The 13,538-nt window shown below is 40.1% G+C and overlaps 4 protein-coding genes across 7 annotated transcripts; 2 read left to right on the top strand and 2 right to left on the bottom strand.

Annotated features, from left to right (window-relative positions):
• The first annotated feature begins 895 nt into the window (after nucleotides 1-895).
• On the top strand, nucleotides 896-2,602 carry LOC117614407 (probable galacturonosyltransferase-like 9). Its single transcript, XM_034343207.1, has one exon. It carries the CDS (start codon nucleotides 1,123-1,125, stop codon nucleotides 2,293-2,295), a length of 1,173 nt encoding a protein of 390 aa, XP_034199098.1. The 5' UTR covers nucleotides 896-1,122; the 3' UTR covers nucleotides 2,296-2,602.
• A 985-nt stretch (nucleotides 2,603-3,587) lies between these two features.
• On the bottom strand, nucleotides 3,588-4,491 carry LOC117615169 (germin-like protein subfamily 1 member 1). The gene has a single exon (XM_034344196.1). The coding sequence runs from the start codon at nucleotides 4,489-4,491 to the stop codon at nucleotides 3,826-3,828; it is 666 nt and encodes a 221-aa protein (XP_034200087.1). The 3' UTR covers nucleotides 3,588-3,825.
• A 438-nt stretch (nucleotides 4,492-4,929) lies between these two features.
• Nucleotides 4,930-8,916, top strand: LOC117628498 (protein WVD2-like 7). Of its 4 annotated transcripts, none has more exons than XM_034360976.1 (9): nucleotides 4,930-5,041; nucleotides 5,457-5,489; nucleotides 5,677-5,827; nucleotides 6,033-6,698; nucleotides 6,830-7,342; nucleotides 7,477-7,544; nucleotides 7,726-7,861; nucleotides 8,002-8,112; nucleotides 8,530-8,916. In XM_034360976.1, the coding sequence occupies exons 3-9, from the start codon at nucleotides 5,786-5,788 to the stop codon at nucleotides 8,557-8,559; spliced, it is 1,566 nt and encodes a 521-aa protein (XP_034216867.1). In that variant the 5' UTR covers nucleotides 4,930-5,041; nucleotides 5,457-5,489; nucleotides 5,677-5,785; the 3' UTR covers nucleotides 8,560-8,916. The 4 variants fall into 4 exon arrangements, with proteins under 4 accessions (XP_034216867.1, XP_034216882.1, XP_034216874.1 ...); XM_034360991.1 differs by having other exon boundaries at nucleotides 4,932-5,041; nucleotides 7,480-7,544; nucleotides 8,530-8,887; XM_034360983.1 differs by lacking the exon at nucleotides 4,930-5,041 and adding an exon at nucleotides 5,100-5,360.
• LOC117628489 (formin-like protein 4) lies at nucleotides 8,792-11,937 on the bottom strand. The gene is made up of 2 exons (XM_034360964.1): nucleotides 10,549-11,937; nucleotides 8,792-10,447 (listed from the first exon to the last, which is right to left on the bottom strand). The coding sequence occupies exons 1-2, from the start codon at nucleotides 11,730-11,732 to the stop codon at nucleotides 9,127-9,129; spliced, it is 2,505 nt and encodes an 834-aa protein (XP_034216855.1). The 5' UTR covers nucleotides 11,733-11,937; the 3' UTR covers nucleotides 8,792-9,126.
• Between the last annotated feature and the right edge of the window lie 1,601 nt (nucleotides 11,938-13,538).

Here is a 13,538-nt window from a genome sequence, read left to right as displayed (position 1 = left end):
ATCAACTCCAAGCGAGGCGACCGGTGCGACTTCGGGAAGGGAGGAAGGTCGCGGGCGAGGGCAGCTGCGGGGGAGAGAGAGAGCTGACGGGGGAGAGGAGAGAGAGAGCTTTAAAAATCTGACTTTTTGACCAAATTACCATTTTGCCCCTCGCGGTTTTTAGACCATAACTTCTTCGTTACGGCTCCGATTCGGGTCTACTCCGTGTCTACGAATTCCTCTCGCCGCGCTCTACGCAATGGCGTAGGCGAAAGTCCCAAATTCTTTCTCGATCAAAACGTCAAATTTTCCCCCTTAAAATAATGCGAGGGCAATTTGGTCATTTCGCTAAAAGATATTTTCTTTACTTTTTAGATATTTTCTTCCTTTTTGGATATTTTGTTCTGGGTTCTTACAATTGTTACCTAATTTAACCCAGTTACAAATATTCCCAGAATACCTTTAATTTAGTGGATAGCTTTGATCTAATAACCATTTTTAAAAATTATTTTTTGATTTTTGAATTGTATAAAAATTGAAAAATAAAATAATTATAAAATTGTAATTATGAATTTTTTAAATGATGGATAATCTTTAGCATCATTACTACAGAGTTTCGACGTCGTATTTTTAAAAGCAGAAATCTATACTATATAGCAGCGGTTTGAGAGTCAAATCATGGAACAAAAAAAAAAAAACAGAGAGAAAAACAGAGAGAGGAGGAGATGCTTCCTCCTTCTCGAACCCGTTCTTCTGTCTCTATTTCCGAGTTTCGTTTTTTTCTTTTGAAACGCATTTTTGCAACAACAAGCGTGTCTGGCTTTTTTGTTTCCTTTTTTGTTTGTTTTTTTTCCTTATTTTCGCATTATGATTTGATTGCATTTGACCTTGCCTATTAATTATTTTCTTTGCTTAATTAGTTATTATCCAAATGGCAAATCTCCACAACCGTCTCTTTCCTCTCTCTCTATAATAACTATCTCCACACCCAGACACACACGCACACCCACCCACCCCACCATTGCTGTTACAACATTCATTTTCCCCCCCCAAAAAAAAAAAAAAAAAAAAAAAAAAAAACAAGAAGAAGAAGAAGAATAACACAACAAACAAATCCCATTTCTCCTCCCAAAGCGGCGAGCAATGCTCCCATTCCGGCTATACGCCGCCGTTTTGTTCGTCCTCAGTATCTCCCTCCTCTTCCCTCCGTTCTGCATCGGGATTCGCTCCTTCCCGACCAGGGCGATCGACGGCGGAGATGCCTTCGAACTCGCCTCCGCCGCCTGGGCGAGATTCTCCGAGGCGCCGGATTACCGTAACGGAGCAGACTGCGCCGTTTCGATGAACAAGGAAATGGTGTCATCCTGCGACCCGTCCCTGGTCCACATCGCCATGACTCTCGACTCCGAGTATCTCAGAGGCTCCGTAGCTGCCGTACACTCGGTTCTCAAGCACGCTTCTTGCCCCGAGAACGTCTTCTTCCATTTCATCGCCGCCGAGTTCGACCCGGCGAGTCCACGGGTCCTGACCCAACTCGTCCGATCCACCTTCCCCTCCCTCAATTTCAAGGTCTACATCTTCCGGGAAGACACCGTCATTAATCTCATCTCGTCTTCGATTCGGCAGGCGCTCGAGAACCCGCTCAACTACGCCAGAAATTACCTGGGCGATATTCTGGGGCGGTGCGTGGACCGGGTCATTTACTTGGACTCGGATGTGCTGGTGGTCGACGACATTCACAAGCTCTGGAACATTTCGCTCTCCGGGTTGCGGGTTATCGGAGCCCCGGAGTACTGCCACGCCAACTTCACTAAGTATTTCACCGACGGGTTCTGGTCCGACCCGGTTCTTTCCCGGGTCTTTTCCTCAAGAAAGCCCTGCTACTTCAACACTGGGGTGATGGTGATGGACTTGGTGAGGTGGAGACAGGGAAATTATAGAAAGAGGATTGAGAACTGGATGGAGTTGCAGAGAAAGAGAAGGATTTACGATTTGGGTTCTTTGCCACCATTTTTGCTGGTATTTGCCGGGAACGTGGAGGCCATAGACCACAGGTGGAACCAGCACGGGCTTGGTGGCGACAATGTCAGAGGGAGCTGCAGGTCTCTTCACCCTGGTCCAGTGAGTTTGCTACATTGGAGTGGCAAAGGCAAGCCTTGGGTTAGGCTTGAGTCCAAGAACCCTTGTCCGCTTGACCATCTTTGGGAGCCTTACGATCTTTACAAGCCGCTCCGTCATCACAACGCAGCAAAGTTCCAAGCTTTACCGTCGATTTCTGCTTCTACATTGATTGGGTTTTCCAGCTATTTGTCATGAGGCGGGGTTATGATTCTTTCATACATTGTTCAGAGATTCTATTCTTTTGATAGCCATAGGGCCATGTACAGATTGGTTGAATTTTAGGTGAAATTGTTGGAGAAAATTCATGTGTCTTCTTCTTCTTCACTGGGGGTTCTTGTTTCTGAATTTTCTTGGTGCTTTACATATATGAGACAGATTCAATTCAATTCCTATTTTGGAGGTTCCAATTCTTGGGACCATTTGGGCGCTTGAATGATTTCTTTGTATGTAATCTGGGTCTCAAGAGGGAAGAGAATATCATACACTGTTCTTGCTTCTTTCATTTCAAGTTCCATTCTTTTATTTTTGTTCATCTTAATTATTTACAGGCTGTGTTTTTGGTGTATGCTCTTCCCTTCCACTGACTCGCCATTATTGCCATTATTGCAAATTTGAAAGTGACCCCAAGAAAATGAATGACAATGAAGAAGATGGTAAAAATGTGAACTGCGAATGGGTTCACGGACCTTTCTTGGGAGCGTCACAAACTCACAGCCTGACACAACACAAAACTCTTTGTTATTTTCAACCTAATTATAATTCCAATTTTTATATAACTCATAATTTTACTAAATTTACTTTTAATTAATTGGGTGGCTAGGAGTTGGAGAGGAGGAGGAGCTTTTAAACTCTTGTTGCAAGCTCATTCGGTTTCTGGTGGAAGATGTGCGTCAACAAAAGGATATTAAAATGGGTGGTTTGGGAGGCTTTTGCAAATTTGTGTACCACGTATTCATGTCATGATGCCGAGCGAGAGACGCCAATACGCTACTGCCAAATTCCCTAAATTTCCTAAGAACATCGTTAGTTGAAGCTTCTATTCTTCAAATTGGACTTTTTCCATCCAACTCTTTTAGCTTAACAAAATCAAACTTTGTTCAAGGTTTAGGGTTTTGTCAACGAAGTCTAGGTAAGTGAAAAACGACATTGATTTACACACTAGTAACGTGCGAGAAATCCCTCATTTTGTAATTTAGACTATAATTTATTTAAATAAGAATAAACAATCAAACTTGGTTCATAAAGATTGACCTTTTAACTGCTAAGAATCAAGTTATTACCAGAAAGTTTCTTTTTACCCAAGTTAATTTTGCAAGTGACTGACTGCCAAGTGCTGACAAAAATTTGGTTGCTTTGTGATGATGGGTACCAAACATAGAAAAGAAGCCCTTTCTTGTTTTCGTGACAGCGAAGAGGTGCACAATAAAACCAATTGTTTTTTTCACTACAATTGCAACTTGCACTGAGACTGAGCTGAGTAAATGAGCTGGGATCCAATCACCTTATTCTTTCCATTTATACACATGCTTCATATTTTCCATCAATTATATATATTAAACAATTACAATATATTATATAGTAATATATGTGACCGTTGGCATGTGTACTTATGTGAGAACCTAAGCTAAACTTTCCACTTTCCTCGCAGCCATATATGCAAAAGCAACATGTATAATAAACAAATAAATATTTGTGCTTGTTTTAAAATAAATAAAAAATAAAAAATCAACCTCCCAGGTTCTTTCGCATCCTGGCAACGTCCAGGTCACTAACTTGAAAAGCTTTCTTCAATATCTCAACTGGGATTGAAGGCTTTGAAGTGAAGGTGGCAAGTGAAACAATCTCTACACCAGGGTTCTGGCTACTGAACCCAGCCAAGGCCACTGCTGGGTTGGCGGAGTCGTAGTTGTACAGAAAATGAACGAGGGCCTTTGGGAACACAAATGACTCACCAGGCTTCAGTTGCTGGGTAAACACACGGTTGGAGGTGTCCACAAAGCCCACAAGAAGGAGCCCTTTGAGGCAGATTGCGACTTCTGAGGCCCTTGGGTGCAAATGTGGAGGCACAATCCCATTGGCCGCTATGTCAACCCGGGCCATGGTGAGGCCCAATGTGTTGACCCCGGGTAGGTTAAGCGTGTTCGTCAGGGTGGCGTTGAACCCGAAAGGGTTAGCTTTTGGGTTGCCTGGCTTGGATAGGACAGATGTGGTGAAATGGGATGAGGCTGCTAGCTTTGGATTAATGCAGGGTGCACCATTGAGGTAGAATGACTGAGGAATTTTTGTGTCTGCTACGCAGTAATCCTGAAGCGGATCCGGGTCGGGTTTGGCCTGGCCCAATAGAAGAGCTAGGGTGACAAATAATTGGACAAAGGAAGAATTGATTCTCATTTTGGTTGTGTGGTTTCCAGTAAGCAAAGTTTGGAGCAATATATATAGAGAAAATGTGGGACAATGATGCTTAGCAAAATTAGTGGTTAATTGGGGAAAGATGATTGAGTAGCTTAGAGGGCAATAGAGGAGGAAAATACAAGGCAAGTTAAAGGAGAGATAAAGCCCAGAAAGGCTCAATGATGCAGATTGTTGTGATTTTTGCCATCGGTAGGTTCATTGGGCTTGGCCCCTTGGGCCCATATGTTCACCAGTTGTCTCCTCAAACGACGTCGTTTTACTCTTGTTTTGTGCCTAGTTTGGTTCAACCAATTGAAAATTGAATGGGGGGGGAGGGACCACATGCAGCCCAAGTAGCTAAGATAATTATTAATTTTAGATCTTAGATTAGAGGCTTGGGAACCTGTCACATGTAACTTTCACTATCATGTCTTTGTTTACTGTAGTGCACTCTAAAGTGGCCCATCTACCATATTTTCATGCCTGATCTGATCACTGTCTTCAACTTCTTGACGTCTCTCTGAAGCCCTGACTGGAGAAATTTCCACAGGTATCATTATTAGTACTTTTTTCCCACCAAAAAATATTATAAGTTTGTTAAGATTGACAGTCTTAATCTTTGTTTATTCAATATGGCCACTCTAATTTGTTGTTGAACCCTCATAATAACCCAACTAATCTCTCTTTACCTATTAATTATACTTCCATTTTGACATCATGTGCTGTGTGTTTTTGATTTCCAAATTTCCAAATTTCCGGTCATCAATTCAGCATGTACTTGAGACTGAGAAAGAGAAAGTCCTTAATTGTTTAACCTTTTCATCCCAGAATGGTGCTAGTAAAAGCCAAATCTTTTTTGGAAACATATTGTGGGTCGTCTCCAGCTTTTGGCTTTTAGCTTTCTTTTTTAATTTTCTCCCATACAATTGTCTTGTTTTGATGATTGATTGGCTTTATCATTGTAGGAGTTCCCAGAAGTGCTAGAAACAGTGAAAAAGGTGAAGTGATAATGCTACTCTAGAAAAGGAGCAGAGGAGAACACATGGACATGTTTTTTTGTTTTTGTTTTTGTTTTTGTTTTTATTTATAAAATTCTTTTCTTCTTGCAATTTTAAAGACCTTTTCTTTTTGTCCCCATTCTGGTTTTTCTTACTCTCGGTATATTTTTCTTGCGTGATCCAATAGATTGGTGATATGCCCCCATGCTAGTCAAAGCCCCGTGCTGTTCACAATTTGTGTCCTGCTGTGTAGCTCTCTGGTAGCTCAACATTTGAACCCCTTCCTTGCAGAGCTAATGGGTGAATCAATAGTAGATTTCGCAAATGATGCTGATGAGGTACACTTTTTTGTCCCTAGATTTGAAAAAAAAAAAAGCGACCCATCTGTATAATTTGTTTGCAATTATTGTCTTTTGAGCCTTATGTTTTGTGGGTTGCTGATTGATTCAAAATATATGATTGCTAGATTTGCTAGTTTGTTGTCTCTGTTCTTGCTTCAGAATATGCTTTTGGATTTTTGGTTTTTTCTGTTGAATAAAACAGGTGGGAGAGGCAGCTGCTTCAAATTCTTCAAATCCTGCTCTGGAAGTGTCGGTTTCGTTCGGTAGGTTTGAGAATGATTCACTGTCTTGGGAGAAGTGGTCGACATTCTCACCAAACAAGTACTTGGAAGAAGTTGAGAAGTGTGCTACGCCTGGTTCAGTGGCTCAGAAAAGGGCCTATTTTGAAGCCCATTACAAGAAGATAGCTGCTAGGAAAGCTGAGGAGCTTCTGGAGCAAGAGAAGCAAATGCAAGATGATCCCTTTAGGTCAGATGATCAGAAGGGTGGAGATCAGATCGATTGCGGGACACATTTTGAAATTGATTTAACTAACAGTCAAAGTACTGCCCAAGCAAATTATCAAGAAACCAATTTTGACAATGATACATTTAGTACTCATGTGGATGATCTCAAGGAGGATGATGTTATCACCATAGAATGTCAAAGCTCATTGACAGAGGGAGAGAAAGAAGAAACTGATAGTGTTACGGCTAGTCCCAACTTGAACAATCCGGAGGAACTTGTTTTGGAGAAAGAAGCAGAGAATGTCCCTGCTGTGTCTCAAGGGATACAGGAAATTCCAAAGAGTTTGGACAATCAAATGGAAAAGGCTCCAGAAGTTAAAGAGGAAAAACCAAGATTGCATCTTCAGAAGGGATCTCAGAAGGTGAAGTAATTATTTCTTTAATCTATTTAGGAAAACTTATCTGCAGATACCGTGTTCTATATCTCATAATCTCAAAACTTGTTTGGTTGAAGTCTGATGTCTTATATCTTTTGCATTTTTCTGTTTTATAGGTTACTACTGGAGTGAGCAAGGAGAGAAATGTGGCAAATGTTAAGAAGAAACCAATTCCACAAATAACTAAAACACCACAGAAATCCACCCCTAGAGTGTCAAAGCCTATATCAACTTCCACCCCTAGAGTGTCAAAGCCTATATCAACTTCCACTCCTAGAGTGTCAAAGCCTATATCTACTTCCACCCCCAGAGCGTCAAAGTCTATATCAACTTCTATTGCAACACCTGCACCACGATCCTCAGTAAAAAAGGGCAACACTTCATCTTTACCTAGGAGCAAAAATCCTTCCATTGAGGACACCAAGAAAGTTCCTCCCAAGTCTTTGCACATGTCACCTAGTTTGGATCCCGCAAAGTCTGATTCAGCTTCACCGACAACCGCCAGAAAATCTTTCATTATGGAGAATATGGGAGATAAGGACATTGTCAGACGAGCATTTAAGACATTTCAAAACAATTACAACCAACCGAAATCCTCCAGTGAAGAGAAATCTTCAACACCAACGCAGGTTTGTCATTTAAGTACGTTTTATTGTTTGAAGAAATGACCAGCTACCTTAGTGTTTTTCTTTTTATTTTATATATAAGTTTTGCATTAGCGTGTCTAACATCCAAGTTTTATTGTGGAAATTTCATTATCAAGCAGCTCTCTACAAAGGGGAAAGAATCAAGGGTTTCCACTTCAGTGCTCCTGCCAAAAGAGAATGGAGGGTAATGTCTTAAACTCACATTTGACTGCCAACAGATGTATTTGTAATATACATCCTCTGTGCATCTGATACTTGCATAATATCACTCATTGCATGTTATATGCTATCTTATTTCACATTGTGGATTTAAACTTTATTTGGTGTCTGAATTACTTTATTTGCATTAAATTTTTCCGTCATAGGTCTCTAGGAAAAGGAACACCTAAGGCTGCTCCATCATCTTTTGGTTTGAGAAATGATGATAGAACAGATAAAAGAAAGGAGGCAAAATCCAATCCCAAAGAGGCAGAGAGATTGCACTTCCAACCAAAGTCAAAGGTATATCTTACAAATAACTATTCTTTTAAGGAGCATATTAGCTTATGACTGTTGCTATATAACTCATCAGAAATAGAATTATATCATAAGTACTACAAAAGTTGAAAATGTTATTTCTAAGAACTGTATGCTCGACACAGGGTCAAAACGAAGCAGAGATAAACAAGCTGAGACATAGTCTTAATTTTAAGACTACTCCCACGCCAGGCTCTTACCGCGGACAAAAAATGTCAAAAAGTACTTCAGAAAAGGTATAGCGTATTGTGGTTTTATCTTATGGCATAAGATCAATTGTTCCATTTTGTATATTTTGAGTAGATCTATCATTCTTTCGCGAAGTTCCTCGTGTCACAAATGAGCTTTCGTGTCTAACTTAAGCCAGGTTTAGGGGCTTACTTTGCATTATAGTCTAAAGCCTCCCATTTGTTGAGCTCTTCAGAACAAGTATAAAAACTAAAGGTTGTTATGCATATGCAAGAATATAATAAGTTTAACACATTAAATGCACGTGTGCAAGAAGGAAAGATGTATGCATGCCTTAACACAAGCATTTCAATCTGTATAATGAGTTACTTCACTGCATTTCTGGAGCTATTTGTATGATTAATTCGTTTTGAGGTTTTTTTTCTTTCCATAATTAATGTGAACTGTGATTATGGTATATGTAGGAAAGTTCCAAGAATGAAACCCATCGGTGACCGGATCTGCCAGGCTGAAACGTCACACATCATCTACAGTGAAACACATCTTCACAGGCTAGACAAGAGAAAATATGTGTAAGGAATTGGTTCTCATCAAGGGTGCATGCTTAAATATTATTGCTGAGCTGATGACAAAATGATCATGATGAGTGAAAAACTGTATATCTCGATGGCTAGACAAGACCTACCTTTGCTGCCATTCGTTGCCAAATTAGTCTCCTTACTCTACTTATCCCAAATAGTTATCAGAATTAGAATATGTTATGTACACATCATTGTACTTATTGCCTATGAAAGGATGTAACTGTGGGAAATATTAAAATTACATGGAGATCTTATAGTTGGTTGCAGAAATCTGGACACTATATGATTACAACATAATCTCAGACCAAAGAATAATTGAAAGAATAAATATTTGTGGATCAAACGCATGTAGGCATTACTGGGAAAGACAGAAGAAGACCAACACTACGAGCTATTGACTGAAAGTTTGTAAAAAATCACTCAGCTATGTACTGATTGTAATTGTGCCTTTTGAAATCTATATACATTTTAAAATCCAATTCAGAAATCATTATCTGAGTCACTGTTAGTGCTCCTAGAATTTCCTGACATGAAATTTTTAGGTAAGATTGGGAACCTTACGGGGTTCCTTGGTGGTGAGTTTGCTGATGATGTTCCTAAACTTGTTGTCACCGTCTTCCTCTTCTGTATATTTCGAGAAATTTCAACACATGCTTGATCCACCATGCCTAGAAAATCTTTAACTATGACAAATAGTTGAAATGAGTGTGCCCCTTTATCCTTAGAAACCCCTGCTTGATAATATTCTGTTGTTTTCTTTACCAACTCCATCACACTTTTCTGCTGTTCTCTCACCACCGTTAGCTCTTCTTCGGCTGCTTCAAGAAAAGCCTTCATTTCTCTTACAAATCTTCCACCACCATTGTTCTCACATTGGATTACAAGTTCTCTAATTTCTGCCACACGGGTTGTGAGAGCTGAGCATGTCCCTGCAAAGCTGTCATAATCTATAGCAGCTGCCTTCTTCACATTAGAGAACTCAGCACTGATGCCTCCAACCATAGGCAATCCTAACATCATATACTCTTTCTCTCTGTCCTCTTTTGGTTTTAGATTCTCAGAACTCAAGTTTCTGTTATGGCTCTGGCTGCTGCTCCGACTCAAGCTATGATTTGTGTTGATAACACACCGTTTCCCCTCAGACCGAATTACTTCTTCCACAACAAAATGAAGAAGAGTAGTTTTCCCATCACTGCTCCTAACATCGGATAGCTTTCGAAGAGAACTGAGGTTGAAAGCTTGTGCATTTCCTCTTGAAGTTCCTGCATTCATGCGATTTCCAGCCTTGAGAATTGCCTCTAGCAGTTTCATAAACAGTCCTCTCGTTCGAAGTTCCTTGCATCCTAGTTCAAGTGTTTGTAAAGACTCCTTGAGGTTTAGAATCTCCAAGTCATAGTTGTATCTGAAGAGCATGGCATTAAGTCGAGTAAAAGCGTTTGGGACAGCTTTCAGAATGTGGTAAAGGAAGCATTCGGCATCGGCAAGCCTTGTGGGATCTCCATTGTACTCAAGGATTTGCGATTGTTCTTCTTCAGTTGGGGCAATTCTAGCAAGCTTTTCAAGAGTCTCTGCATTTAGACCTCTACCCTCCATGAGCACATCAAGGATTTCCTTGCGAGAAATGGTCAATGACTTTATAACAATTGCAATGTTCTGGGACTTCCTGGCATCTAGGATACAGATCTGTGGTGATGGACCAACGTTGGTGCCTCTTGGGTTCACTTGGTTGCTGTCTCTCTGGGGGGATAACCGGTTGGTGGCAACATATCCAAAAAGAGCTTCCATAAGGTCACCATCAAATCTGGAAATAGCAAGATTGTTAGTTTCAGAATAATAAAAACCAAATACAATTGGGGTAACTGTTGCATATAAATCTTGGTAAAATTAAACTTTTATCATTACCTAAATGAACCATCAATCTTGTCCCAGACCATGGAATGCTGAGTATTATTAGTATTCACTTTGTCCCAATGCAGTGGCTTCAGTTTTACCTGACCATTTCCTGCTCCTGATGAAGACTCTGCTGGTTTACTATCACCCTCCATCCCTTTTGGCCCCGTAGACGGTTTTGACAAGGCGTTCAAACTACGTGCTTTAGGCTTTGGTGGTGGAGGCGGCGGCGGTGCAGAACTATTCTTAGCTGCAATTGTTGATGGTGGTGGAGGAGGTGGAGGTGCCGCGGGGCTTTTCTTATTTGAAATTGGCAAAGGAGGCAGCAGAGGTGGCGGCGGCGGTGTTGGTGGTGGAGAAGGGGGAGGCGGAGGACTTGATGATCGAATAGTTAGCTCAACTTCTGGCTCTGATTTCTCAACAGCCTTGAGAGCCATTGATCTAATTTGATTCGGATCACTTACTTCTGATACATCATTGATGTGGGATGATGAAGACTTTCCTCTGAGCAGAGGAACTTCTTGTATAGGCTCATGCTTTCTCCTTCTAATACCTTCATCATCATCATCATCATCATCATCACCATTAATTTCTTCTCCATTCTTGGGATTGCGCAAAACCTCCTTATTGAAACTCTTCTTTGAGTTTCTCTCTTCAAGCTTTCTCCAGTAAAGCACATCCAGGCCATTCTCATCAACAATGAACCCCTTAAAATTTCCATCATATCTTGCAAACTCATTGCGATCCACCACAGGAGGCTGAGGCCGGCCTCCTTGGGAGCCTGTGCTACTAGTACCACTGCCACCACCATTAATCTTTCTTCTCCGCTTTGCAACCACGAACCGTTGGACTAAAAAGAAAACCAACCCAGAAACCACCAGAGTGCAAGCTGCAGTTGCGCCCACTGCCTTTGCAATCGAACTCTTATTGGTTGAAGACTTTTGTGGCACAGCTGGCAGCACTGGCTGTGGCTGCGGTTTTGCTTGTGTTGGCGGGGGCAATGAAGGAGAGATTGGAGCAATCTGTGGTGTTGGAGCTGGAGCTGGAGCTGGAGCTAGAGCTGGAAATGGATAGAAAGTTTCAATATTTTGGCCATGACAGGAAGGAAGGACAAAAATACCGTAAAAGCAAAAAACAAAGAACAAGTTGAGATTGAGAAGCAGCAGCCGCCATGGCTGCTGAATCATCACAGCCATGAAGCTTTTGGTGGATTTGAAGAGATGGGATTATTGAAACTGAATCTGTTGGAAGCTTCTGTATTGTTTTTGTTGACATCGAATGAATGGAAGTTGTCCATGTCTATGGCTTTGGATTTGTCGTGTGCTTTTTGGCGTTTGGTGGCTGAAAGCTTCAAAGATAGTTGTTAGTCGGTTGTCTCCAATTTTTTCCTTCCCGGGCTCTTTTATATTCAACCACTCATAAGACCCTTCTAATTGGATTAAGTTCATATCCCACTAACTACAATCAAACGCTTTATTAACACAAATATTGGATTTTTAATTCATATGATTAATTAAATAAATGATTAAAAAAAAATGGAGGGTGGTAGGTTTACTATTTCAAACTCAAAATTGTGGACATTTTGTTGAAGTGGTAAATCACCGAATTTTTCATTTGTTTATATAATAATGGAATTGAGAGAGAGAGAGAGAGAGAGAGAGAGAGTCTTGTACGAAACGAAATGGTAAATGAATGAACAAAAAAGAAAGTCAGAAAAGGAAAGACTTTCTCATCACCTTAATTTCAGGGCTTTAATAATTATAATTTTTACCAGTTGAGAAAGGGTTGGCCGTTCACGTGTTGAAAACCAACTTAAGCCAAAGACGTAATAATTGGTCAACGACCCCGTTTCATATTTAGGGGGAAGAAATCAAGTGTAGGTTGATGACCTCAATGCGAGATTATGTTCAAAATTTGGAGAAAAGTGGCTCACCAAATTGGATGATTTATTGTCTTTAACTGCTTGTACGTAGTGGTTGGAAAAAACCACAAATTGATTACCAACCCGAAAAACCAAACAAGTGTAGAATTTGAAATGAAATAAAATATCTATGGGATCATGTTTCTTAGAAAAATAACCATAAAAACTTTGTATCTGAATGAATATCAGTAATTTTGGTGATTGCATGGCAGTCACCAATTATAATTGCAATTATATGAAATTCCTTTATAGCTTCTAAATCTTAAGCTATGATACAACCCTCCCCTGGAGTAATTAACCATGCACGGTAAACCTTTAACTCAAATATTATCGTGGCAATTCTTCTCAATCTTAAGACATGGCATATTTTAAGTAAATAATTAAGATTATAAGAATTTTTTATGCCTATATAGTATATGATTTAAATATAGGAATCCATTTGAAGATTTTTTAACTGTTTATTGTCTTTAACTTGGAGGTCTTTGGCTGGCTTACAAAACATCGTTGTGGGTCTAAAAGTAGTTGGCCCATACTCCATATTACAAAGATTTTCTAACACAAATTAAAATGTGAGTCCATCTCATTTTGGTTGTAAGTTGCAATGGGGCTCAAAAGCCCATTAAGAAACACTCTTAAATATCAATTTATGAAGAAAATAGAAGGAAAAAGAAAAAGCAGAGTTTGGGTCAAATGCATATCATTTTCTTTCAAAGATACCGTTAGCAAATATGTAAGCTTGACAGAGAACTACAGGCAGTTGTAGTCGAAATGTAACAAATGGGATTAAAGGAGAAGAGAAGAATAAATAGAGTGAAGGAAAGGAAAGGACGGAGGAGAAACAAAGCTGAGTCGAAATGTCTGTGGGAGAGAGAGGAAGAATTGAAATTAAATTAGGATTATAGTAAAAAAGATTCAATAAATTGGGCCAAATGAGAAGCAGCTTGGTTAAAAGCACAACCTTGAACTTGACCTCGACCTACTATATCGTTTCGGGGAAGGAGAGTAGGAATACCTGCCAAAGATAATGCAATTTAACTAGTCCAAAAGGAATTACTACAACCAACATGGCCAATAATCAATA

Source organism: Prunus dulcis, chromosome 1, assembly GCF_902201215.1.
Source record: "Prunus dulcis chromosome 1, ALMONDv2, whole genome shotgun sequence".
Lineage (NCBI taxonomy): Eukaryota > Viridiplantae > Streptophyta > Magnoliopsida > Rosales > Rosaceae > Prunus > Prunus dulcis.
This window is presented reverse-complemented; position numbering and strand designations above follow the sequence as displayed.